Source organism: Panthera leo, chromosome B4 (assembly GCF_018350215.1).
Source record: "Panthera leo isolate Ple1 chromosome B4, P.leo_Ple1_pat1.1, whole genome shotgun sequence".
Classification (NCBI taxonomy): Eukaryota; Metazoa; Chordata; class Mammalia; order Carnivora; family Felidae; genus Panthera; species Panthera leo.
The window spans coordinates 40,364,350-40,390,003 of NC_056685.1; the positions used below are offsets into that span (position 1 = coordinate 40,364,350).

The following is a 25,654-nucleotide window of genomic DNA, read 5'->3' on the forward strand; positions in this document are numbered from 1 at the left end:
GAAGTGACAGATGTGGGACAATTTTACTCTGAGATATTTGGACACAATCAGAGTGTGAATGACCCCACAGGAGTCCCTCAGCTAACATCAACAATGGGGAAAGAATGAACAAATTCATTAACTGTCACTTGGCTGATGTGTGGACCCCAATATTTTAAAGCTATGACAGAGAAGTTAGGGTCCAACCTCCATACTTTATAGATGAGAAAGCTATCATCCAGGACTGCTAAGTAACTCACTGTTCCAGTCCCAGGCAATGACAAGAGAAAACTTCTGATATGTTACCTGTCCCAGCCCAGAGGTATGTAATCTGAGATGGAGTTTCCCAGGGTATGTTCTGCAGATCACTGGTTCCCCAGGATTCCTAGGAACATACCTATGAATAACCTATGAGTGTTCAGAGGAAAAGAGTTAAAGTGGAACCTCTTAGACTAAGAGTCTTCTTAGAACTTTTAATTGGTCAGAAAAACTTAATAATTAGTGTTTCTAAAGTCTGTTAGACCATGAACTATTTTTATTTTTATTATTTTTTGATTTGAGAGACAGAGAACAAGTGAGAGGGGTAGGGAGAGAGAGAGAAAGTCTTAAGCAGGCTTCACACTCAGCACAGAGACTGACGCAAGGCTCAATCCCATGACCCTGGGATCATGACCTGAGCCAAAATCAAGAGTCAGATGCTCAACCAACTGAACCACCCAGGCACCCCAGACCATGATTTTTTTTAAAAAAACAAAAGACCACTGGTTCTAGAGTATAGGCTCTGAGAAATGATGTTCTAGACCATGCTAGCCCAAGCTTCAATTTGGACGTTTCAGTAAAGTGAAGTAGGAGCACAGCTTTGCAGTCAGAAAGAAATGAGTCTAACCCCTTCATGCCAGGTGGCCTTAGGAAAGCTTATTAACCTCTCTGAACCTGTTTCCTCATCTGTAAAATGGAGCTAAAGCTAGTCTTACCACATATTGTTGTGAGGATAAAAACAAAAAGCATGTAATGCTCTTATCAAAGAACACAGCGCATAAGAAGCATTAGCTACATTTAAAACTCAATTTAATTATTTATCAACTTATATCTCTGGTTATAAGTTCTTTTATTCTCAGATATTTTGAGTGATATCATTGAGAGTGGTTTGACTACCTTTCTCCTCAAAGCCAACCATAAGAATTATGAAATATGGGCAACCTTTAAAACACGCTAACAGACTTTATCCTTATTTACCCCTTATCAAGGCAGAAAGAAGCTTTCACCTAATCAAACCAACAATTATCTTTGGGATCAGAAGTATAAGTGGGGAAATAATTGCTGAATTGAAAAGCAGCTCTTAGCCACACTGGGTCTCCTTCCACTATGTGTGCTAAGATGAGCCCCTTCCAGTCTCTTCGGATTTCATTAAAGCAAAAGCAGAACGTGAAACAGACACAGACATGGTGAGGTCATGAAGGAGGATGCTTGCACAAAGGCTCCTCCAGAGGAGTCCACAGCCCAGCATCAAGGAATGAACAAGGCTACTTCAAGCAACCTTAGAAAATGCCAAATGGATTCCTGGGATACAGAGCAAACCCACAAGCCTACCTGAGACCCAGGTCTTGGATCATTGGCTTGTTGCTTCCTGCCCAGAGGAAGAGTATACTCATTCCCCAGGGCTTTCATAACAAACTACCACAAAGTGGGTGGCCTGAAACAGCAGAAATGTATGCTCTCACAGATGTGAAAGCCACAAGTCTGGAATTGGGCTGCCAACAGGCCTCCACCCCCTCTGAAGGCTCTAAGGGGAAAACCTTCCTTAGGTTCTGAGGGCCCCAAGCATTCACCTTGGCTTGGAGCTGCATTCCTCCATTCACAGCCTTTGTCTTCACCTGGTCTTCTTCCCTGTGTGTCTGTGGATCTCAATTATCTTTCAGCCAATAATTGGATTTGGGCCCACCCAACATCCAGGATGATCTTATCTTGAGATCCTTACCTAATTCTATCTGCAAAGACCCTTTTTCCAAATAAGATCGCATTCATAAGTTCCACAGTTAGGGCTTGGATACCTATTTTTGGACACACTATTCATACCACTACAAAAAAAGGATTATGGACCTTAAAAAAAGCACAAGCACTTATGATGGCTAATTGTATGTGTCAACTTGACTGGCCACGGGGTGCCCAGATATTCGGCCAGCATTATTCTGAGTGTGTTTGGAGGATGGTTTTTGGATGAGATTAACAATTTGAATGGATACACTGAGTAAAGCAGTTTGCCCCCCTAATGTGGTGGCCCTCCATCCAATCAGTTGAAGGCCTCAATAGAACACAAAGGTTGACTAAGAGGGAACTTCTCCTGCCTGCTTGTTTGAGCTGGGACATTGATTTTTTTTTTTTTTCCTGCCCTCAGACTGGAACTGAAATGGGCTCTTGTTGGGTCTCCAACCTGATGGGCATTTGGACTGGAACTTATACCATTAGCTCTCTTGGGTACCATAATCAGCTTACCATAATCACTTGGAACAATTCCTCATAATAAATATAACACACACACACACACACACACACACACACACACACACACGTCTTATTGGTTCTATTTCTCTGGAGGAACCTGATTAATATAAGCCTCACCTCTAGATAATTAAGAAGCAAGAAGTGCTGTGGTCCTGACTGGGCAGAGTACCTGAAGCTGGCTGGACACCATAAGCCAGAGGGAGAGTCTTCCCGTGGAGCTTTTGCAAAACCACAGTTACCAAATCAGAATCTCTAGAGAGGCAGTAGCAGGTATCCGAGAACAACTTCTAATAATTTATAAGGCTTAATGGAATTAATATCTTCCTCTAAGGGGCCATTGAGGCTAACCAAAATGCCAAGTTTCTTTGCTTTTAAGATGAAATTCTAATAGTTCAGTGTGGTAACACCAATTTCTTAATGGCATTTATATATTTTTTCAGTTAATGAAAATCAAATGATGAACTATTCTTTAATAAATGCAGTTTGGTAGATAAAAGAGATCTCAAACCAAGGATTCCATGGAGAGACTTAAAAGATGAATGCTATTTCTGCCCTTTTCTCTTTGGATCATTGACTCACCAGAAATTTCCACACATTACTTTGTACTACAATCCACCTTGCACTGCAGTTTAACATGGCAATGTCAGCTTTTATCCAAAAGCAGTTAAAAGATTCCTATGCAAAGAACATTCCAGCACTTTATATGAACTCATTACTAAAAATACGTCCCTTATATTGTTTCTGTCCTTTACATTGCAATTATACTTTAACCACAGGAAAAAGTTTGGGTCCTCTGACAAAACAGATGCTCATCTCCATGGATTACATGAACCACAGTCCTTCCTTCCTTGGCTACCAGGAAGCTCAAAGGGAAATCTGTCACACTTGCATTAATCACTCTTATTTTTTTCATTTCTACTGTCATCATTTCCCCTGCACTTCCTTACTGTCCCCCAATCACAGGGTTCTTTTCTATTTACCCTTTGTTAAAAAATGATCCCTTTGTATTTATGATTTTGCTTGTAACCCATCACAAATCCTGTTTTGCAAAATAGGGTAAGATATGAATCAACCCCAGGTTCAGGGGGGCAGAGCCAATAGTGAAACTCAAGTCTCCTTTTGCCACATCTGCTGTCTATCCCTGGAAATGGGCGCCTTCAAGACCTCCCTCCTGCACTGCGGGGCTGAGCAGTCTTCCTGCTGACTCTCCCAGGGACTGCACCACAGGTCTCACACATGCAACCATTATGTTTAGGGACACCCCAAGGAGCCATGCTCTAGGAAACAGAAATCCCCCAGCACACAGTGCAAAGGCCATCTGTTCCCGCCTCTCCCCAGACTCTATGTCTGGGCTTCTGGCTGCCGTCGCAGGTTTAAGGAACTAGGTCCAGTTTCCCCCAACGCTGCAGATGCTGGCTGTGAAGGGAAACAGCAGGAAAGAGTCGGCCGATTCATTGCCGACTGTGCCGCCCTATTCACATCACGTGTGAACAACAACGACAACAGTAAAAGTACCCGCTATCATGTGTTGTGTGTGCCTCTATGCTAGACATCCGATATCATCACCACTCCTTTCAACAACCTGCCACGACATTTATTACTCCTGTTTTGGAGATGAGGCTTGCTCTAAGCCTGCTTTCCTAAAAAGATACAACTTGCTGGAAGTTAACAGCATCTCCTTGCCTGTGAAGGACTCATAAGCTAAAGTCCTCATAGACTTCAGGGAACAGCAAAAGTAGCCCCTGCAATATCAGTCTCTCTACTCAAAAACAGCTACATAAATTTTGACAGACTGGACAAAAGTGATTTTCACCCATCCCAGGCATATCACTTCTTCCAAATTTGGTGGATTCTGACTAGATTAATATGACCTCATGGACAAGAATGGACTCTGTTAACTCCCCCTTGTCTGTTTCCACCCTTGTCTCTGTTGCAGGAAGCACTTGGAGAGTCAGTGAACGTAAGGGGTAAAAGAGGGGGGAATGTTCGTTTATATGGACAAAAGGCGAATGAGGGAGAAACATAAATGTTGAGCGCAATCTAGAAGGCCCATTTTGGTAATGAGTAGAGGTGAGAAAGGCACCCATTTCAAACCTTCCCAGGCTGCCCCGGGGCCAAAGGCCAGGCCTCCCCACCCCCTTCCTGTGCACGGAGGTTGAGTGTCCCTCACAAAATGCTGGCTCTTCTGTTGTTGTTCTTGGAAAACAAATGTTTCCTTCCAAGATCCCCCTCCTGGTTAATATCTGTGTTCAGGACTCTGAGTCCCTAGACGCGTTACTATGGATTTGTCCAGGTTTAGAGATCTTGATTTCGCGATTTCCTCCCCATCTTCCTGGTCTCTCCAGACCCTGCTGAGTTATGATACAAACCTCCACCGGCCCGGAGGATGCTCAACTGATCCCACACTGTGCCTCAGCCTTCCTCCACGTTCCCCCCACCACCAGGATGTGGCTCTCTGCAAACGTAGTTTATTCTCATCGTAGTCACTTCCCAAACCCACTAAAACAGGAGGAAAACGCCAGTGGCCCCCATACTAACCTTGCACAGATTTCCCTGCCTCATCCTCCCTGTCCATGCCTCTGGGTATAGCCCCCACCTCCACCCCTGTGATCAGGTTCTGTCAGACTGATTTTGAAAAACATGCATCCTACCCTGCCTACCAAGTTATACCTCCTCTCCTGCTTATGACATCCCCTGTGAGGTCAGCCACTGCATCCTATGACTACAAAGAAGATCAGGGCCATGTGGCTGGACCCACAGAAGGATGACACACAGTCCACCTGTGTCAAGTATGGGACCCAGAAACTTTGGGGAGAAGTTCCTTCTGTTATATCTGCAGCCTTCCAGGAGCCACCACCTGGCTTTGCTCTCCCCAGATTCCTTGCCCCATCGTATTTACATATAGATCTGTGCTGTGCTAATGAGTTGCCATTTGAGATAGTGTTTTACTCATGCTTTGATGTCTACGTATGTTTATTCCTGATGAGCCCTTTGTAAACTCTCTGAGAGCATGGATTATTTCTGTGCCCTTCAGTGTCTCTCCAAAGACCCCCTACAGTGGGTCTTCCATCAGTGTTGGCTGCAGTGAAGCTGGCTGGGTCGGGGAAGGGCTAGGAATCGAGAATGCACATAAAAATATTTGAGCACACAGACACAATGATAAACTCCTACACTTCCATAGCACCAGTTAGGAGTTAGAGTCTTACAACACCCTTTTAAGAAAAAATAGGGCATGTACTATTATAGCCTATATCATAGATGAGGAAACTGGGGCTCTGGAAGACGAAGTGACATCCCCAAATCACACTGCAAATAAACATGGAACCAAGGCTAGAAGTCTGGTCTTCTAGACCCTACCACAGTGTCTACCACCCTCAGCCTCTAAAAGGAAAAGGAAGGGGGTGGGGACAGCCTGACTGTGCATCAATCAATGAATGGATACAGAAGATGTAGTATGTGTACACAGTGGAATCTTACTCAGCCATGAGAAAAAAAGAATTCCTGCCATTTGCAACATAGATGAACCTTGAGCACACCATGCTAAGTGCAATGAAAGCAGAGGAAAAAAAACTGTACTATGTAATATCACTTATATGTGGAATCTAAGAAGCCAAACCTATAAAAACAGAGAGTAAAATGGTGGTTGCCAGGGAATGGGGTGGGGGGATAAAACAGCTGCTGTTTAAAGGGTACAAACCAGTAACAAGTAGTAAATAAGCCATAGAGATTTAAGGCACAGTAGAGTGAATATAGACAACAACGTTGTACTACAACCAGAGACTAGAACTTAATTATTCCAACCGCCAAAAAGAAAGAATAATTATGTAACAGTGATACAGGTGCTAATTACCTCTACAATGGCAATCATATTACAGTATATAAATGTGTCCAATTTACATGTTGTATGCCTTATATTTACACAAGGTTATGTCAAATATATTTGATTTCTTTTAAAATGCAAAAAAAAAAAAAAAAGACAAAGAAGGAGGGAAACTCAGAGATGGCTGCACTGTAATATGTCCTTGCCCTAATCATTCCAACTACAAATTCAAGTGCAGGTACTACCCAAACTATAGATGGTAGTTCCAACAGGCTAAGCGTATGGGGACACATGACTCTGCAGGAAAATAGGTCATTTAAGCAGATCTATGCTCTCAAAGGTATGAGCCTATGCAAGGACAAGCAGAGACCAGGGGCAGGCATTACTTGGGGGCTGAGTCTGGGAATGAGGAGGAGAGGAAGGTGGTAGAGAAACGAGAGGTATGGTAGGATGTCCCAAGAACAGAGAGGGAGGCAAGGAAAAGGCACCAGGAGAGAGAGGTACAAGGGAGAGGGAAGAAGGATGGCAAGGAGAGCAAAGAAGAGACGAAAAGGGGAAAGAAGAAGGATACACACTTCTTCTGTGTCTCTGGCTTCTCTGCTATTAGGAGCATCCTGGGAGATAGAAGCCATAGCATGGGCTTTGGAATTTTGCTCACCTTCTTTCCAAGGATCAGCCAGCAGAGAGAAAGTTAGAAGCCAGAAGAAAGAGAAGTGAAACGGTTAGCCAGGTTGTGACACCACCAGAGGGAAGCAGAAGCCTCCATCCAAGACTGATACTTGAGGCATGTTGCCAGCAAACCAGGAAATCCTCTAATCATCTATGGAGGAGGAGTGGAGGTCCACAATAAAGATGGCGCCTGCGTTTGAGGACAATGGGATTAGGAGCAAGAGGTCCAAAACTAGGAGACAATGCAGCAGTGCAAATGAAGGGACAAAGGCCCTGGTATGGTCCTTGTGAAAACAAGACACTCAGGCAGGTGACCCCAAAACATTTACTTCTTTTGGCAGAATATCTGTAGCTGATATTCACGTCTGTTTGTTCATTGTTTGTCATGTGTCCACCTGCCACGAAGGTATTGTCTGTCTTAATAAACCTATAAAAACAGAACCCACAGACTTTACCCTCTTGAGTAGGGGATTCATGAGGGTAGCAAACATGTTGGTATTTGGTGAGTGAATTTTGATGGGGACGGTCGATCTATTGGTAGGGAAGACGGTATAAGCATAGACAATGACGTTGATCAAAATGGTGCTGCTGACTCTGAGGATAGTGATGAGAGTGAAGACGGTGATAAGGCAGGTGGTAACAGTGGCAGTGCAGAAAGCAACAGACATGGAGTTCTGTTCCTGATGGGGGTAGAAATTCTGGTGATGGTGGTCAGAATGAGGAAAATGATCTCTGCAAAGTTAGGTCACCACTTATGAAATACTTTGTGTGTGTGTGTGTGTGTGTGTGTGTGTGTGTGTGTGTGTGTGAGAGAGAGAGAGAGAGAGAGAGAGAGAGAGAGAGAGAGAGAGAGAGACTGGGAGACAGAGACAAAGAAACCGAGAAAGAGAAAGAGAGATATCATCTATAAATCACTCATTAGACTAGAGTAGCATGTGCCCCAGAACCCTTCCTAGAGAAACATCACAAGTGGCCAAAGTCAACAGCCACTGTTTTCTCCTAAAATGCCTAACAACAACAACAAAAAAAAAGAATAGTAAATCTGTGGACACTTTTCCTTTCTCTTTGGAAATGTTCACTGGATTTTGTTATACATGGAGACGCTCACCTAGGAATTCCCTGGGGGAATTTTGAAATTATACATAAACTATACTAACTGAAAGGAACCTCAAAACTCATCTGAACTGTGTGGTTCTCAACCCAAATATACATCAGAACCTCCTGAGGATTTTTTTCTTCACAATATTGGTGCCAAAACCTCATTCCATACCAACCACCTGAATCAACATCCCAGAGTTGGGAGGCTGGAATGATATTCCAAAAACATTCCTCAGATGGTTTTCTTTTAATCAACTCTCCTGATTAAGAACCTTCTATTTTACAGAGGAGACCAGCAAAAGCCACCACACAATACTTAGTGGTAGAGTCACAACCAGAATAGGGATCTTTGCAGCAAGTTCGGAGCTATTCTCCCTGCATGCTGTCTACCCAGTCCGCATGGCTTGCTGTCTGCTCTCATTGCTACATCTGGTCTTAAAAAAAAAAAAAAAAAAAAAAAAATGCCTGGGAGTGTCAGGACCTCAAGAAGAGGGAGAGAGGAAGTATAACAGAGAAACCAAGAATCTGGACCAGAACAATGTCTGGCTTCCCATGAAGCACATCCCAGGGGGAGCTCCAAGGTGAAGGGACATCCCAAACCCGGCCCCTCTCTGCACCCCAACTTGCTTTCCCACCCCACCCACATCACTGCCCCATACTTAGGGTCCCTGGGGAGGCAAGAGCAATTGCAACTCCACAAACCCTCATCCCCCAAACCCTGGCCTTGTTCCCACACTATTGCCAGCCAGCCCACCCTCCAGAGGCCCCCAAATCCAGAAGAAACATGCTCATACTTTCTTGGTGGGGACTTTGATCTTCAAGAACTCTGCCTCTCTGGCCAGCACCTGCCACGGGGCGTGTATCCGGACAAAGATGGATCCCTGGCTTTTACTCTGCAAGGTACAAAGGAAGAAGAAATGGAAACACTTAGAAGGACATAGCTTAAATTCCTGTTTCCCTAGCTCTCCCAAACTAGAAGCCCCGACCTGGCATTTCTTCAGTTTCTGGTGTTTGTTCTCTTTAACAAAACACCAGGGTCCTGTCCCCTCCTGCCCCTATCTAGTCACCAGCTCTGTTCCAGAAGGGCCCTCATCAAAAACCACAGGGTAATGTTCCCAAAGTGTGGTCCCTGGAGGCTTGGTGGCTCCAGAAGAAAAGAAGAATTAAAACAAGTATGTTCCCAAGATTTGAAACATAAGCAATTACGATTTTTGCAAAAACCCTATTATAGTCTTCATAACAAGTACGGAGTTTACCTTTGCTAGCATTCAGTGAACAGCCTGCAACTCACCCCATTCACATATTTGTGCTCTATCATGCTGGGTCATAGCCTCAAATGACAAAAGTGGCTCACCTAAGCCCCAAAGTAAGGATACAAATAATAATGTAAACAGGGGCGCCTGGGTGGTTCAGTTGGTTAAGCGTCTGACTTCGGCTTAGGTCATGATCTCACAGTTCATGGGTTCAAGTCCCGCATCAGGCTCTGTGCTGACAGCTCAGAGCCTGGAGCCTGCTTCGGATTCTGTGTCTCCCTTTCTCTCTGTCCCTTCCCAGCTCGCTCTCTCTCTCTCTCTCTCTCTCAAAAATAAATAAACATTAAAAAAAATTTAACAATAATTATAATATAAACAGTACAATGTAAAATGACATCATCAACATAAACCATGAACAGGGCTCCAGTGTGAATGTGGAATATGAATCTATGACTCAGGACAAGGAATTCCATGAGTATATAGACTTCACCCAAAAAATATAAAGGAAAGGAAATGCAGTGATGAGCATCTGAAATTTAGGTCATATTGATTTAGTAATCCATTTGGCCCTGGCCACAGTGTGTGTGATAAAAACTGGTCAGGGGGTCCCTGGGTGGCTCAGTTGGTTAAGCGTCCGACTTCGGCTCAGGTCATGATCTCACAGTTTGTGGGTTTGAGCCCCGCATCAGGCTCTATGCTGACAGTAAGAAGCCTGCTTGGGATTCTGTCTCTCCGTCTCCCTCTCCCTCCTTCTCTCTCTCTCTCTCTCTCTCTCTCTCGTTCTGCCCCTCCCCTGCTAGCTCTCTCTTTCTCTCTCTCAATAATAAATAATAAACATTAAAAAATTTTTGGTCAAATTATGATGTCAAGCCATCAGTTTCTCCCCATCTTCAAATAAAACCTCAAATTTTTTTCAAAACAAACACAAAAAGAAAACAACTACCTCTGACCTTAATTCAATTAGTTTTGTCACTAAAGAATGAAAGGAAACCAAAACAAATCAGAAAAATGGGCAAAAGCCCCATTATTGGTGAGAAGCTTCTAAAACCACCTGCAGAGTTCATCACAAACGCGGTGTTCGCAGAGAAAGCAGAGCAAGCAGGCAGCACCATGCCTTCATTGGATGACTGTCGGAGATCACCTAAAACCCGTGCACCGTGGTGGGAAGATGCTGGTGTGCTGGCCAGCCTGCTACTGATGTCAGGGGGCAGCGTGGGAATCAGGTCCTAGTGAGTGTGCTCCACAGACAGACGTGCTTGTAGCTTCTTGACCCCCCAGGCCCCCTGAGGCTTCTACTGAATTACGGTGTACTTTGTGAAGCAGGAAGCACGGAGACCAGTACTGAGAAGACACCAACTCTGCATGCGACAAAGGTATTCCCGCTCACGTAAAAGGTGTCCCCTTTGAAAATCATTCCCCAGCTTCATTCATAAAGACCAGCTGGTGTTCATCAATCCATTCTCTGGTCTTGGTTTTGTGCTGAAGATAACAGTGGAAGCCATTCACATCCAGCCTCTTACCATCGGCTTTTCCAGTGTGCTAGGCAGAGAAACGGGTAGCAAACCAGAAGACTGCTCTCCCCATTGAAGTATATGGACTACTGACGGTGCTCACAGGACAATGGAGAAGATAAAGAGACACTTTATGGTGTTCAGAATGCAAGTGAAGACTATCTCTATGATTCTGAACTGTGGGCGCACAATACATCCAGTAATTCACATACCCAGAACCTACTCCCCACTTCAGGGATGAAAGCTTATGATTTAAAAAAGGAGAAGAAGGAAGAAGAAATGAAGATTTTGTATGAAGACTGAACCACGGTATGAAAGTCTTGGAGGGTCCAGAGTTTGCAAACACCTGAAAATAAGAGCCATGGCCGTGATGCGTATATACTGAGTGCATATCATGTGCTAGCACAGAGCCAAACAGTCATGTGTTTTAGAACAAAGAAGATGTACGGCCACACCGTCAGGCAGGGACTATCACTGTCTCTCTTTTACAGTTGAGGAAATCAAGACAGGGAAAATTTAAATAATTTGTCCAAAGTTACACAGATAGTGTGACAAAAAGGTATTCGGATCAAAGCAGTCTATGCCCTACCTGATGACTTTCTTGGCCATGGAGGCAGACATAACACACTACTGGGCAAAGTGAACAGCCACCTCCAAGAGCTGTAGCAGAGCATAAAGACACACTTTTCAGACTAAAGTCAAATCAAAGGATGGATAAGGAGTATACAAGGCAGTCCTAAGATAAACACTCAACCTTCCGGCTTCCATGGATGACATAGTTCTGACCAAACACTGGCAGTGGCTTTCAGCAAGGAATCTCCTCAATTTCCATGTCTGTCTGTGGTTACACTATCCAGGAGTACTAGACAGAGTTATCAATCACTTGCTGCTACTTCGAACTGTAATTTAAGCTTTTCTAACTTAGTGAAAATGAAGGGTAAGAAAGGAAACCACCTGGGAAGCTGACCTGCACCCCCAGCTCTCCATCATGGCCCCAGAAAAGATGTTTGTGGTGAAAGGCAGTGAACAGTACCATCCTTCTTACTGAGATGAAATCATGACTATTATTGATTTTAATACATGATGTTTTGTCTTTATTTTTAAATTGCGAAAAATGGTTTTTTTGTTTTTTGGTTTTTGGTTTTTTGTTTTTTGTTTTTTGTTTTTTTAGAGAGAGAAAGAGAGAGCGCAAGCAAACAGAGGGAGCAGAGAGAGAGACTCCTAAGCAGACTCCACACTCAGCACAGGGCCCAATGTGGGGCTCGATCCCACAACCCTGGGATCATGACCTGAGCCAAAATCAAGAGTCGGACGCTCAACCTATTGAGCCACCCAGGCGCTCCTGTGATGAATGCTTTTTTTGAAAGTTTGCATAGAATTGGTAGCTCAAGTGTGCACTGAAGTGGCTACAGATGTTCAAAGTTTGAGGAAGGAATGAGAAAGCAAGGGTCAAATCTCATGACCTTGGTGGCAGACTGCTAGCTGTCCCCTGAAAGCCATTATCATCTCCTTCATCCACTTTAAAACTAAGTGTATAGCCATCCAGAATCAAGTCTGTATCTCCCCTGCAGTTAGATGTAACCATAATACTAATCATGAAGCAGCTGCCGGCCACCCTCTTCAAAGACAGTGTGCAGGTTCATCGTCCTCCCTACCCTTGACCTGCTGCCTGGAACATGGAGACAAGCATCTCAGACCTTGAGGTCAAAGTCAAGGCCAGAAACAGCAAAGTATCAAGAGAAAAGCCGAGTCCTAACCTCTCAGAGTGTTGTAACTTCCCTGGCTGTCCCGGGGATTTTTACCTGAGACATAAAACTGTTGAGCCCTTGTGATTTTAGAGGGTCTATTAATTGCAGCCCAACCTGTTTGCTCATTGCCTCCAGCAAAGCATACTTCATTCTCCTCAACTGGAACTTGTTTTAAATGAAGATAAAGGCTGGTATGCAATCATGTGGTGCTAACATCCAGTCATGACCCTTTCAACCCAGGCAATACTGTTACCCTCTCCTAAAAAAGAAAATCACACAGGGTGCCTGGGTGGCTAGGTCAGTTAAGGGTCCGACTTCGGCTCAGGTCATGATCTCATCATGGTTTGTGAGTTCAAGCCCCTCATCGGGCTCTGTGCTGATAGCTCAGAGCCTGGAGCCTGCTTCGGATTCTGTGTCTCCCTCTTTCTCTGCCCCTCCCCCACTCACACTCGGTCTCTCTCTCAAAAATAAATGTTAAGAAAAAAAATTTTTTAATTAAAAAAAGAAGAAGAAGAAAAGAAAATCATGGGAGCTGATGTGAAACATTAGCTCGTGTGACTGGCCATGTCTCCTGAAGAAAAACAAATACTTGAAAATCCCTGAGCAGAACCATCCCCAAATGCAGAAGCTCTCTTTACTAACCCAGGAATCTAAAATTGGAGATAAATATAGATTGAGCTTTAAATTAAAAAAATGGTTCCCTTCTTCTCCAGGCTCAATTGACTTCCATTCTTCCCCATATTTGAATTCTCTCAAGCACAGCAAGGGAGTGGAAAGAGCTTGGGCTTCAGATAAAAACAGATTAAGACTGGAATCCTGGATTTTATAGCTGGAGGACGTTGGACAAGGCACTGAACCAAAGGAGCCTCAGTTTCTTTATCTGAATAAGGATGAGAAATGTTGCAGGTCTGTTGTGAGGATTGAAGACAGTGTGTGAGGTCCCTGCCCCAGGGCCTGGCACACAGGCCATCTGAGATGTATCTATGGGCCATGACCATGGTGATTCCCTCCACCCAACTGAAATGACAGCTTTCTGACTGCAGGGACAGCATCTAATGCTTCTTTTGTGTTCCTCAAGCACTTCCCACAGGGCTGGACACATAGGAGATCCTCCCTGAATCTCTGCACTCAATAGAAAAACTCAGGGAAAACCAGTTCCTGTTCCATTAAAATTGTGACTAAGTAATCCTTGTTTATTGCCCTTGAACTTTTAAAATTATCTACAGGATTTTCAAAATGTCCCATGTGTCCTAAAGGAATTCACAGGTTGAAAATAGAGCACATCTCCAGACTTTGAGGACAATGTAGGAAAACATGACTCTCTGAAATCAACACAAAATTCAACATAAACAGTATATAAGAGCTTGCCTACCATGGCATATAACCCATCTCTGGAAGATATTTTATAAACATATCATCAATGCGACCAGAAGGACTCCCAAATCACATCAGGCAACCAAAATTCAAGTTCATGTAAAACAATCTACAACATGTAATTTGGTTCTGGTCATCAGACAAAGAAGAACCAGTGTCCAAAGACTTCTCTGAGCAAGCACAAGCACATCCATCTTGGGGACGCAACTATCCCAGAGGCAAGAAACGTGAAATATACAACAGAGCCATAAAATCTCTCCAGCTCAGCTGCAATGTCTTGTGCCACTCCTTTCACTATGGTTCTGTTTTCATAAAACCCTACAAATTCTGTCTGTCCAGCTCCCGGGTGAAGATGACTGCGTCTCCCTCTTTCTCTGGTCAAAGGAAATGAATAGTATATGTAGGGCTCAATACCATCCATACTTTCAGGCATCCACTGGGGGCTTTGGAAGGTAACCCCATGGATAAGGGGGCCTCCTGTACTCTTCAGTCATAACCTGACTTTTGGTTTTCTAGGTCTCTTTTAAGTTGTGCTGTCACTTGGTTTCCTAGACCTAGTCACCACTAACTACATTAATGGAGCACAGAGTTCACCAAGCAAAGCAGGTCCCCATCTCTAACCAGTGCCTTGCTTAATCGGTCAGTTTCCCACCCTCTCCCTCCTCCCTTCTTCTCTAAAGTTGCCTAGACAGCAGGCCCAATCAAATGCACCTTCTCTAAGGCACACAGTACCTCTGCCCTCTCCCTGGACTCCAGCCACATAGCCCTTCCCACTGTTCACCAACTGCTCCAGCCAGTGTCCCACTTCAGAACCTGCTTGTAAGCTATTTCCTCCTCTGCAAAGTCCTCCCCACCCTCAGACCTAGCCAACTCCTAACTGGTTCTCAGCTAAACATTCCTTCCTCCTGGGGCGCCTGGGTGGTGCAGTCGGTTAAGCATCCGACTTCAGCCAGGTCACGATCTCGCGGTCCGTGAGTTCGAGCCCCGCGTCAGGCTCTGGGCTGATGGCTTGGAGCCTGGAGCCTGTTTCCGATTCTGTGTCTCCCTCTCTCTCTGCCCCTCCCCCGTTCATGCTCTGTCTCTCTCTGTCCCAAAAATAAATAAAAAACGTTGAAAAAAAAATTTTAAACATTCCTTCCTCCAGAAGACCTTTTCTGAACCCAGGATTATGCCTGGTCCCCCCTCTTGCCTGCATGGCTCCTGTCCTTGTCCTTCATAGCAATGGCCGACATTGCAATCACGGTGAGTAGGTGTTTAATGCTTGCCTTCCTGACAGACCTTAAGCTCTATGAAAACAAAGAATGTGTCTATCTTGTTGACTGCTTTGTCCTAAGCAGCCAACACAGTACTGACATATGGTAAACACTCACTAAATAAATATCTACTGTAACTTCAACATGCATAGATACCTAGTTCTGCTTAGATCTGTGATTAATTTTTTTAAAGAAGTTTACCTATTTATTTTGAGAGAGAAAGAGAGAGAGAATGAAGAGGGGAGGGGCAGGGAGAGAGATTGAGAGAGAGAGAATCCCAAGCAGACTCTGTGCTCCATGCACAGAGCCTTGATGCGGGGCTTGATCCCACAAACCATGAGATCACGAACTGAGCTGAAATCAAGAGTCGGAGGCTTAACTGACTGAGCCACCCAGGCGCCCCATCCTGTGATTAATTTCTAAAAACTGGCTACCACAGCCTAGAAAGCAACTGGTGACCTTTGGCCAACCACATTTAAATCTGGTTCTATTCTAAGAGAATAATTCAATTACCCTTAACTGTCATTTCTGAACTGTTTTCTCATGTTAACAACCCAAGTTATTCAAGATTCCACTTGACCAGGAAACTTATGAAGACCTTGCAGGAGGACCTCTCCATTCCTAACAGGAGCCCCCAGCCCTCACTGCATTTGCAGACCACTGCTTCCTTTCCTGGAGGCCTAACCCATCTGCACACATTCATCTGGTGCTCATAAAACACAATCTGAACTGAGCTGGGACCACATAATACCTGGAACCTCTCTACCTGATATCATTAAAGGGTACTGTAGTATTAAGGAAAACAATCAGGGATACCTTGGAAAATAAAAGGGACATCAAATGTAAAAGTCTTTCGTATCTTTACTTGCCAAGTATCAGACTTCCATGGTACCATTCAACATCCTCAGCAGAGGATGCATCCAAAGCAGAGCCAGCTGATGGGCATGTGGTGAATTTCAGAAGAATGCGCTGATTTGGCCAAAGTACTCTGGAGATAAAGAGGCCTCCAAAGATAGCTAACGTATCTTTCTCAAGTAACAAATGAAGACCTAGAACTCAGGAGACTCCGCTGCTTGGACATGGACATACAGCCAGTTAGTAGCAAAGCCAGGAATGAAATCCAAGTCTCCTGACACTCCATCCCATAATCCCCGTGTGGGATGGCAGCACACGTTCCCCAGGGGCTCCGATGTGTCTGAGATCAATCCTGAGCCTCTCCCTTCACAAGAAATCGGGCAAATGAGGGATGGAGGAACAGCAGTGTTAGAGGAGGGAACTGTACCCCCAGCCACCTCCCTCCAGTGTTCCCACCACTGCTCAAGGCCCTTGGCAGGGACCAGAGACCGAGCACTCCTATTGAGATTATCCATATTGTTTATGTCTTGCTGTTGTTATCCAAAGATTGTATGTGGCTTTGCAAGACCACGTCTTCCCTCTAGAGAAACAAGAATGAATGGGAGGCAGCCCTAGCCAAACACTGGAAACCGATACTCCACAAGCCTCCTTCCCACGCAGTCCTGCCAAGCCACCTCAATGCTGACCCCAGACGCCTGAGTGTACTCTGGTCCCGAGCCCTGCTGTGAGCTGAGAACATCAGCTGCAGCACATCGTGGCCCACGAATGGGGCTGCCAGAGGAAGGGTGGGGAGATGAGCATGTAGACATGGAGAGGGACAAAGCAGGGACAGACTTATCTAAGATATCACCAACCTAGGCCATCTTGGATCAGCAGGGACCACAGGCATATGGTCCCACAGTGAGGGTGAGAGAAGCCCTCTGTGACTCCCACGTTCTCAAATCACCACAGCTGATGTGCATACACTAGAGGAGTTCTACCAGGTGGTGCTGAGACCGGGGCTGGGGCAGCCATCACCACAGACTAAAGAGGAGTGTGGAGAAGTGGCCCTGAGACTTTTGAAATGTGAGCAGGAAATGAGGGGGTCCTCACAACTGCTCCATCTGAGGAACACCACGTCTACCTGTGTCACTGTTAAGACCAAAGTCTTCACTTGCCTTCAGCCATCCGGAACTTCCAACCTATGGTCAGGGAGTGGGCTCTGGCCTGACTTCCTGGAGACCCAGGGACTTAGAATTGAGCACAAGTAAGAATGTCCTGGCTGGAGGAGGAGAGACGAAAGCTTGCCTTTCTGAGAAGCCATGGATGAGAGCAAGGGAACCCCCTCTTGAACCCTAGCCTCTCCAGACCAAGGTGGGGATGGGTCAGTGATCAACGAAGGCAAAGGGTAGGACTGAATGCCCACCTAACCCTGTCCCAGAAACCCAAAATATACCTGTGGCATGTCCCCTCTTACAGAAAAGACTTCACCTAGTCCCCAACCAAAGATTCAGGACAACCTAGCCAGGGTCCTATGGAAATTACAATTCAGCCAATCTTGTCCTTTATTGAAAGCAGCCATCCCCAAAGTTCCTGGAAGGGGAAGAGACACTCTATGCCAGGAGGATCTCTAGGGTCAGCTACCAAAATGGACAGGTGCCCAGAAGCGATTATCTCTGGACCCATACTGTAGTGTCTACTGTGTGTATCACCTATTACTGCACTCCAGACAGGAGCCCTCTAGAAAACCTCTGCTCAAAGCCCAGGTGAAGATGAAGCAGTGAGAGGTAACCTAGGAGAGCCAAGGAGTCAGACCCTCTTACACACCAAGGGCTGAGAGAACCTGTTCTCCCACCAACCCCTGAGTAGAGGCCCCCAAGGGCAATACAGCACCCTGGAAGGAGTATCACATGAATAGAGTGCGAATAAGTGTTCTCTGGGTCTCATTCTACTTCAAAAATACTGCAGAAGAAATGGGGGGAAATCTTCACCATACATGACATGACATGGGAAGGCTGTGGGTACTTGGGCCTGAGGACCCAGTCCTGGAGCTTGGCTCTGTCACACCAGCTGCGCCATTTATGACAAGTCACCAAAGCTCTTTTTTTTTTTTTTTTTGAGTTTATTTATTTTGAGAGAGACAGTGAGAGAGAGAGAGCACACACATGTACATGTGAGATGTAGGGGCAGAGAGAGAGGGAGAGAGAGAGAATCCCAAGCAGACTCCACACTAGTGAGGGGCCTGACATGGAGCTCGATCTCACGAACCATAAGATCATGACCTGAACTGAAACCAAGAGTCGGATGCTTAACCAACTGGGCCACCCAGGGGCCCCATCACCAAAGCTCTTGAAACTCAGAGACAATGTTAAAATAATTGTAAAAATTAATAATAATACTACCTGGAGGAGAAAAGGATGAACTATACAATGACACACGTAGAATCTTCTGCGGAGTAGATAGGTTTGTTACCTCAATTCTGATGATGGCTTCACAGGTGTGTACACACATCAGAACTCAATAGATTTGATACTTTAAATATCTGTGGTTTATCACAGGTCAGTTGCCATGTATAAAGTAACAAGCTAAACAGAATCTATCAGCCAGGGACCAAATTTCTACAAAAATAGAGGACAAAAATGCATCAGCCCCTAAGATGCTGGCAGAAAGGACAGGGCCTCTTGCAAAAACTAAGGAAGACTGGCAGGGTTGGGGGTGGGGCTGATGACCAGGTTGCAGGGACACATGGCCAGCCCCAGACAGAGGGGGAAAGGTCACAGATAAACCATAAGGAAAGACCGGACAAAAATGCTGCCCTTTCCTATTCGTCACAGTGAAACTATTTTGGACAGTCGACATCCCGCAAGTGGAATCAGATGCTGCAGAAGGCTAGCTCTCAGCGGTGTGTGGGCTTCCCACTCACCCCCAGCAGGACGCTGAGAGCATTTCAGTGCCCAGAGGAAGGAAGAGCAGATGCACAGAGGTGGGCAACAGGGCCCCCCGTTGGGTGGCCGATACATACTCAGACCGGGGATGATCAATAGGTCCTGGGTGGGCTGGCACAGTCCCAGTTTACTTCTCTTGCCTCATCATCCCATCCTATACAGCACTGTAGCATTATCAAAAATGCTCCAGATCGGACAGTAAATCCTGGGGTCACCCTGTGATCAGCAACAAGCACCACTAAATTCAACAGCCATCAGACCTTTGGGCAGCAGTGCCCAGGATCTCCTTCCTGACCTTCCTTCCTTTGACCCTGTGATAAATGTCCCACTCAGAGAGAAGTATTTCCAGGCATTTAAAAGCCCACTGTATTACCTCTGAAAGTACCCTATCATTAATATCCCTCCTAACTCAAAACTCATGTGATTCTTTGATTTTGATACTTTTCTTCCTCCTTGAAGACACTTCTATAAAACATTCAAGCTATCATTAATTAACTCCTCTCCATCCCAAAGATGTGCCCTTGTCTTCTCTTAGCGGTGACTCACCTCTCCCCTAAGGAACAGCTCCACTATTTTCTGTGATTCAATCATTTCAATATAGTTCAATTGAACAAGTATTTATTGGACAACAACCGTGTGCTCTGCAATGTGCTAAGAATTAAGGGCATACAGAAGAAATATAAGCTATCATGCCATCACACGGCTTTCAGACTCTTTGGAAACCAGATGAACGATATCTAACACATAAAACAGATGAATAACATCATAACTAGGCAGTAATTAATGTCCAAATAGACAGGACAACTAGTGAATGTTCACTTGATTCTTGCTTCCCTTTCACTCATCAGTAATGCCAGACTTCTGCTCTGAAAGCAATTCTTCTCCTGGATCTTAGCCTATGTTTTCAGTGACCTGATCCTATCACCAACTCCAGGGATGAGCCCAATTAGCCTGAGCCAATCAGCATATCCCTCCCCTAGGCCAAAACAATTGGTTCTGGAATATGTTTGTAATGCAGTCAGAACCAATACAATGTGAGGAAATGTTGGCCAGGGGTTCTGGAGAAAGCAGCTTTCTCTTTCTGGCACAAAACTCTGGGGAGAATAGTGGAAGTCAATTTGCTCCATAAGGGGAAGACTGGGTCAGCCAAGGGACCACTGAGTAAACAGAAGACGAAGTAGAACCTGCAGAAGGTTAAGCAGAGAGATGGAGAAGTAGGGAGTCCTTGGGGACATCATCTGAGCTGCCAGATCAAGCTTCACCAAATTCACTTATGAGCTTTCTGATTACATGAGCTCATCAATTCCCTTTGTTGTTTAAGCCAGTTTGAGTCCGGTTTTCTGTCAGTGCAACCAAGAGTTCTCACTGCTGTGAGAAACCAGTGAAAGAGCTGCGTCTGGGCTAGAGGAGCCAGAGAGGATGCCTTGGAGAACAGGGAGCTTGAGTCATACTGTGAACACGATATGATGGGATTTACATATGCGAAGCGTTCTGGGTGGCACAGAAGAGACAGGCAGACAAAGGTACAAGGAGGAATGTGTGCAGTGTGTGGAGACCAGCCTGCCTACAGTGAGGTGGAAGCTAGGGAGCCAGAGGGCTGAGCTGTGGGCTGTGCTGGCCACACTGCTCACTATGTTACTGCTGCCCGTGAACCTAATGACAGCGACCTGGACGGATCAACCCTGTACGGTCACCTAGATTCATTATATCTTCAACAGGAGAGAGAAGAGTAAGCGTCCCGCTTTTCAGGGAACCCTGAGAAAATGCCTTCCTCCTTTCTCCAGTGGCGCTCAAGTTGGGAATTTCTTCCTATTCTCCAGTGAGCCCAAGAAATACAATAGGTGGGCAGTGACTGCCCATCCGCTCTGCAGTTGGTCTAGACTGTGGTCAATAGAATAAAGGAACAAGCCTCCTTTGTGCCACTGTGATCTTCTGCAGGTCAGGGGAAGCAGGCTTCGTAAAGGCAGGGCTCTGGCTTTATTCTAGGGGCCATTCATCCTTCATAACAGAGATCTTATATAGGAGGCAGGGTAGACTTTGAACATGTACAAAGAAGCTGTAAAACCTTCCACAACACTAGTTTATGCTTTATTCGGGTAAAGAACCCTTTCTTCAAATAGTTCAAAGGACTACCCTAGTTGAGCTGCAGAGGACCAGAACATCACCTACTCAGCCATCTTTGGCCCTGATATAGTCTCTGTGCCACCTTTATGCAAACCACAAGAGGTGTACATTCCCCTTGGAAATGGGTGAAAGCTTCTGATTGTCACACTGACTAGGGAGCGCCACTGTCATTTAGTAGATGGAAGAAGGGATGCCAAATATGCTTCAATGTTTTAGAAAGCCCCGCATGAGAAAAATTATCTTTCCTGAAATAAACAGTGCTCTGTAAAGAACCACAACCCTAGAGCTCAAGGACCTGTAGTCGAAAACCAGCATGCTGCCGGCAGATTGATCAGACCAGACACAGAAGTGGGCGTTAGCAAATTATCGCACCAGTTGCCTGCCCCCACCCCACCAGACCCAGACTTAAGACATATTAAGGTAGAGCTTAATGAAATTAATTTATGAATAAAGGCTATTAAATTAACCAAGATCTAGATCTTGGATCTGATACTGAGGAGCTGATGAGGGACACTCAGGAAACGACCCATCATGGTGATGATTAAGAACAGAGGAGTTGACTATTTTGTGGGCTTCAAAAAATACTCAGAACCAGCCTGTCTGCTAAGAATGCTACGAAAATAATCCATTAGCCTAGAGTGGTCTGGGGGCCAGAGGATGAAGTAGATGGGGTCTCTGGGAAGCAGGGTACATTTAAGGAAGAGTCCAGAGAGACTCTGCCTACATCCCAGATCTTTCATATGCCCCTGTGTGACAATGGATATGGTAATGTAGTTTCTCTGAGACATGCTTCTCTTGTTGGTAAAACAGAAAAATGATCATCCGAAGCAGCAGCGCCCTCACAGAGCTCCTGTGAAGACTAGCAATGACACAAGAAAGGTACCTCTCATGACACCTGGCACATAACACCAACAGCAATTGAATTTTGCAGATGGTGTCTTTAGGCCAGAGGAATTTGAATTGAGGGGGTTTGTGCAATCCGGTTTCCAGCATCCTCCCTCTTTTCCCAGAAAAACCTGGCTCCTGGCTCCTAGGGCATTTTTTCCCCTATATGAAGCAAGAGACCAGTTTGGAACATGTACCCTCCATGCAGCCAAAACAGGCTTTTCCACAGCCGTGGGAGCACACTGCCGTGGGGCTGGCCCTGCCTGAGACCACCCGTCCCTCCCTGTGGCCTCCAGTTGGGAAGAAAAGGGGTCATCAGCCATGCTAATTAAATCTACAGATGATAACAAACTGGGCGGAGCTGCAAACAGCACCAGAGAGGATGGGGAAATAAATGAGAAGGGACTTGGGGAGTTTAGAAAATATGGGACAGGAAATAACAAAATGAGATTCAATGCAGAAGAATGTGAATAACTAACTGGGGGGAATAATCAGAAACATAGACACTGGTGGGGGGAGGGCTGGGAAAAGGCTGGGAGATGAGGAGTTAGGCAGGTGACAGGTGGCAAGTGGGAGAATGGGTAGCAAGAGGTGAGCGACAAGGAAGGGATGGAAGCCTAGTGGTAAGGCCACACGGATAAGGGGCTGGTGTCAGCTGAGCCGGTGCCCCAGCTCCCACCGGGCTGGGCGATGCAGCATTCTCCAAGGCTCACTTCCAAAGGCAGTCCTCCATGCAAGCTGCAACTCAAGTCACACCTGCTCCAAGAAGCACTTCTGGACCCTTAAAGCAAGGGACACTGGTCTCCTCACATGTCACTCATCTGTGACATTCATCACCATGTCTGACTGTAGGCATCTCTGACTTCCTTGCCTCCAGGGCGACAAAGACCCAACTCTGGAGCTCACTGGCTCCTCCTGAAGCCATGTGCTAAGCCACTAAGCCCATAGTAGGTTTGCAACAAAAAGGGGAAGGAGGCAGTGACATCATCTCAACACAACAAAGGGAAGAATTTCTCTCCTCTTCATGGGTCAAGATGATTTCTGAGGCTTCTCTGTCTTTATCCCTATCCTGGTGCAATTAGCCTAGATCATGGTGTCCCGGAATCAAACACGTGTTGTCTGTTTAGCCCTTTTTCAGGCCAGAATACAAACCAGAGGTCACTCAGGGTCCAGGGAAAAGAGGACGAATAATGGGTTTGGGGAACACGATGAGGCATACACCCCAGCCTCGGCTGACAATTGATGTTGACTCTTCTGATTTGGCTGTGATGCAGGCAGTGGCTTCGTAAAACTACAGGGGTTTCCCTGAGGCACTTGCCTCCTTTACACAGAAGCTTCCATGCTCAACAGCAATTGGGAGAACAACATGTAACTCATTCTCTGGGAACCTAAGTGAGGCTCTGCAGAGAAGTCATCGCTGCTGGGGGCCACTGTCAAGTCAAGCTCTTAGAAGAAAGGCAGGAGTCCCTCATTAAATCCAAGAACACCACTGTTCTCACTAAACATGTGTGTTTCAAGGGATAAAAGGAGCAAACACCAAAAATTTACTTTGAAGCTAAGCCTACTCTGGCATCAGGGACAACTGGAGGGGAAAGTCAAGAACCAAACATGCAAAAAATCTGCCTCTGAGAAGCTGGGGGAAGGGAGTATTTTTAGAGCATCTTCTCGGCATAGCAGGTTTACCGTATCCCAACCCAGCAGGATCCTCCACTATTGCGAGGTCTCTGCGGAAAGCAAGCCCCCCCGTCTTTCCTGCTCTCCCAGACCCACGCTATTCCAGCACCACTTCCCCCCGAGGACGAGCAGTGGGAGAGACTAGGCATGAGCTGATGACACAGAACTCCAGGTCCTGGTGCCAGCTGTGCACTTGTACCTTAGGGACGTCACACCCGCGCCTCTCTGGGCCTCTGCTTTCTGCTTACCTGTACAACAATAAGGTTGAACTCAGAAGGTTTCCTTGCACTGACAGATCTTTGACTCCATGAAAGGTGGGAGTTTTCTTAGCAATTCATCCTGAAGCACGGGCCTTTCAGTCATTCTACCGCAAAAGTAAGTTGATGGGCTGCAAAGCCCCCCATCCTCCCAGGGGTAAACTAGAGCACAGAGTCACAAAAACTACCACCGCCTAAACAGAGTATTTCTTCTGTCTTCTTTCCCCAAGGCTCCCAACCCTATTCTCATATTCCAAAACTTGAAAGGGTCAAAGGTCCAACTCGGGAGAAGGCACCTCTCTGCTGGAAGAAAAATACAGCAGACATCAGCCAGCAAGAGTACTTACCAAACGTTAGTACTTACCCTAACCAAGTCAGCCATGTACAGTTGTAAAGGCCATGTAATGCACAAAGATGTCACATTACTAGGGGGTCCTAACCATAGAGAAGTTATCTTCGAGTTGACAGTTTTCTGACACATGGCAGTAAAGTGTCTTGATCTAACAAAATCATGGTAAAACAACTTTTTTTTATTTTTTAAATTTTTTTAATGTTTACCTAGTTTTGAGAGAGAGAGAGAGAGAGAGAGAGAGAGAGAGAGAGAGAATGCAAGCACAAGCAGGGAAGAGGCAGAAAGAGAGAGAGGGAGACACAGAATCCAAAGCAGGCTCCAGGCTCTCAGCTGTCAGCACAAAGCCCAAAGCAGGGCTCCAACTCACGAACCATGTGATCATGGCCTGAGTCAAAGTCAGACACTTAACCTATTCAGCCACCCAGGCGCCCCTTAAAACAATTTTTACAAGAATGGAAGCAAGGCATCTTGACGAAGGGAGACCTTTTTCTAATTGGCACAAAGATATCATATGGACTAGCTGTGGCCCCCGTCTTAACCCTGGATGTTGGCCCACAGGAAAACAACCAGAGAGGGGACAGGAGAGCTCAGTGTCCCTTCCAGTGCCCCAAAGCAAAACCTGCTCTCAAGAATCAATAATCTGGAAAAGTCTTCACAAGTTGTAAATGACCGGTAGGTCAAAGCAGAACACCTCCTGTGAATATATATATATATATATATATATATATATATATATATATATATATATATATATATATATATCAAAGGATCAAGCAAGGCAATAATTTCTTAAAGACTGGGTGCATGCCTTCCCCCATCAAGTCCCAAGGCACCCAACACAATGCTTATAGCAAAGTAAGCACCCCAACAGCTCACTGGAATGAAGGGAACCAATGGAGGAATGGAGAACCTACTAGTGGGTAATCAAAGAATCCAGGACTCCTATGTCCTAGCCTACAAAGAAACCATGGCTGGGTAGGAAGCCCAACACACTCCACTTCAAGTCCCTTCAATAAGTCCTGCACACAGGACATGCTCAGGGAGCTTCATGGGCGTCTCTGAAACCAGAGAAAGTTAGAGATACACAATCTTCTAAGTTCATTTTATTCATCCCTGCAACCAAGAGAATCAGAGAAGCAGTCCAGAAAATAGTCTCAGGATGTCCATCAGCCTTAACAAGGTTCAGGTAAATGAGACAGGAATAAAATACGTCTGCTGTCCTCCCTCTCCTGATACCCAGCTGTTTCAGAGCGCTCTCCATTGGACCCTCCACCTGCCTCTGTCTTGCTCTGAAGGGTCTGTGCCTTGAGCATTCCCTCATCCTGGCTCACCTGCCACTTAACCCACATCCTGTCCAGCTAAGGGAGGCCCTGGAT

The 25,654-nt window shown here is 45.6% G+C and overlaps 1 protein-coding gene across 1 annotated transcript in view; it reads right to left on the bottom strand.

Annotated features, from left to right (window-relative positions):
* ANO2 (anoctamin 2) overlaps positions 1-25,654 on the bottom strand; it is a 319,011-nt gene that overhangs the window by 248,341 nt on the left and 45,016 nt on the right. Inside the window, exon 4 of the mRNA XM_042948267.1 lies at positions 8,863-8,961. Within this exon, the coding sequence (XP_042804201.1) occupies positions 8,863-8,961 (99 nt within the window). The remainder of the gene's footprint in view (positions 1-8,862; positions 8,962-25,654) is intronic.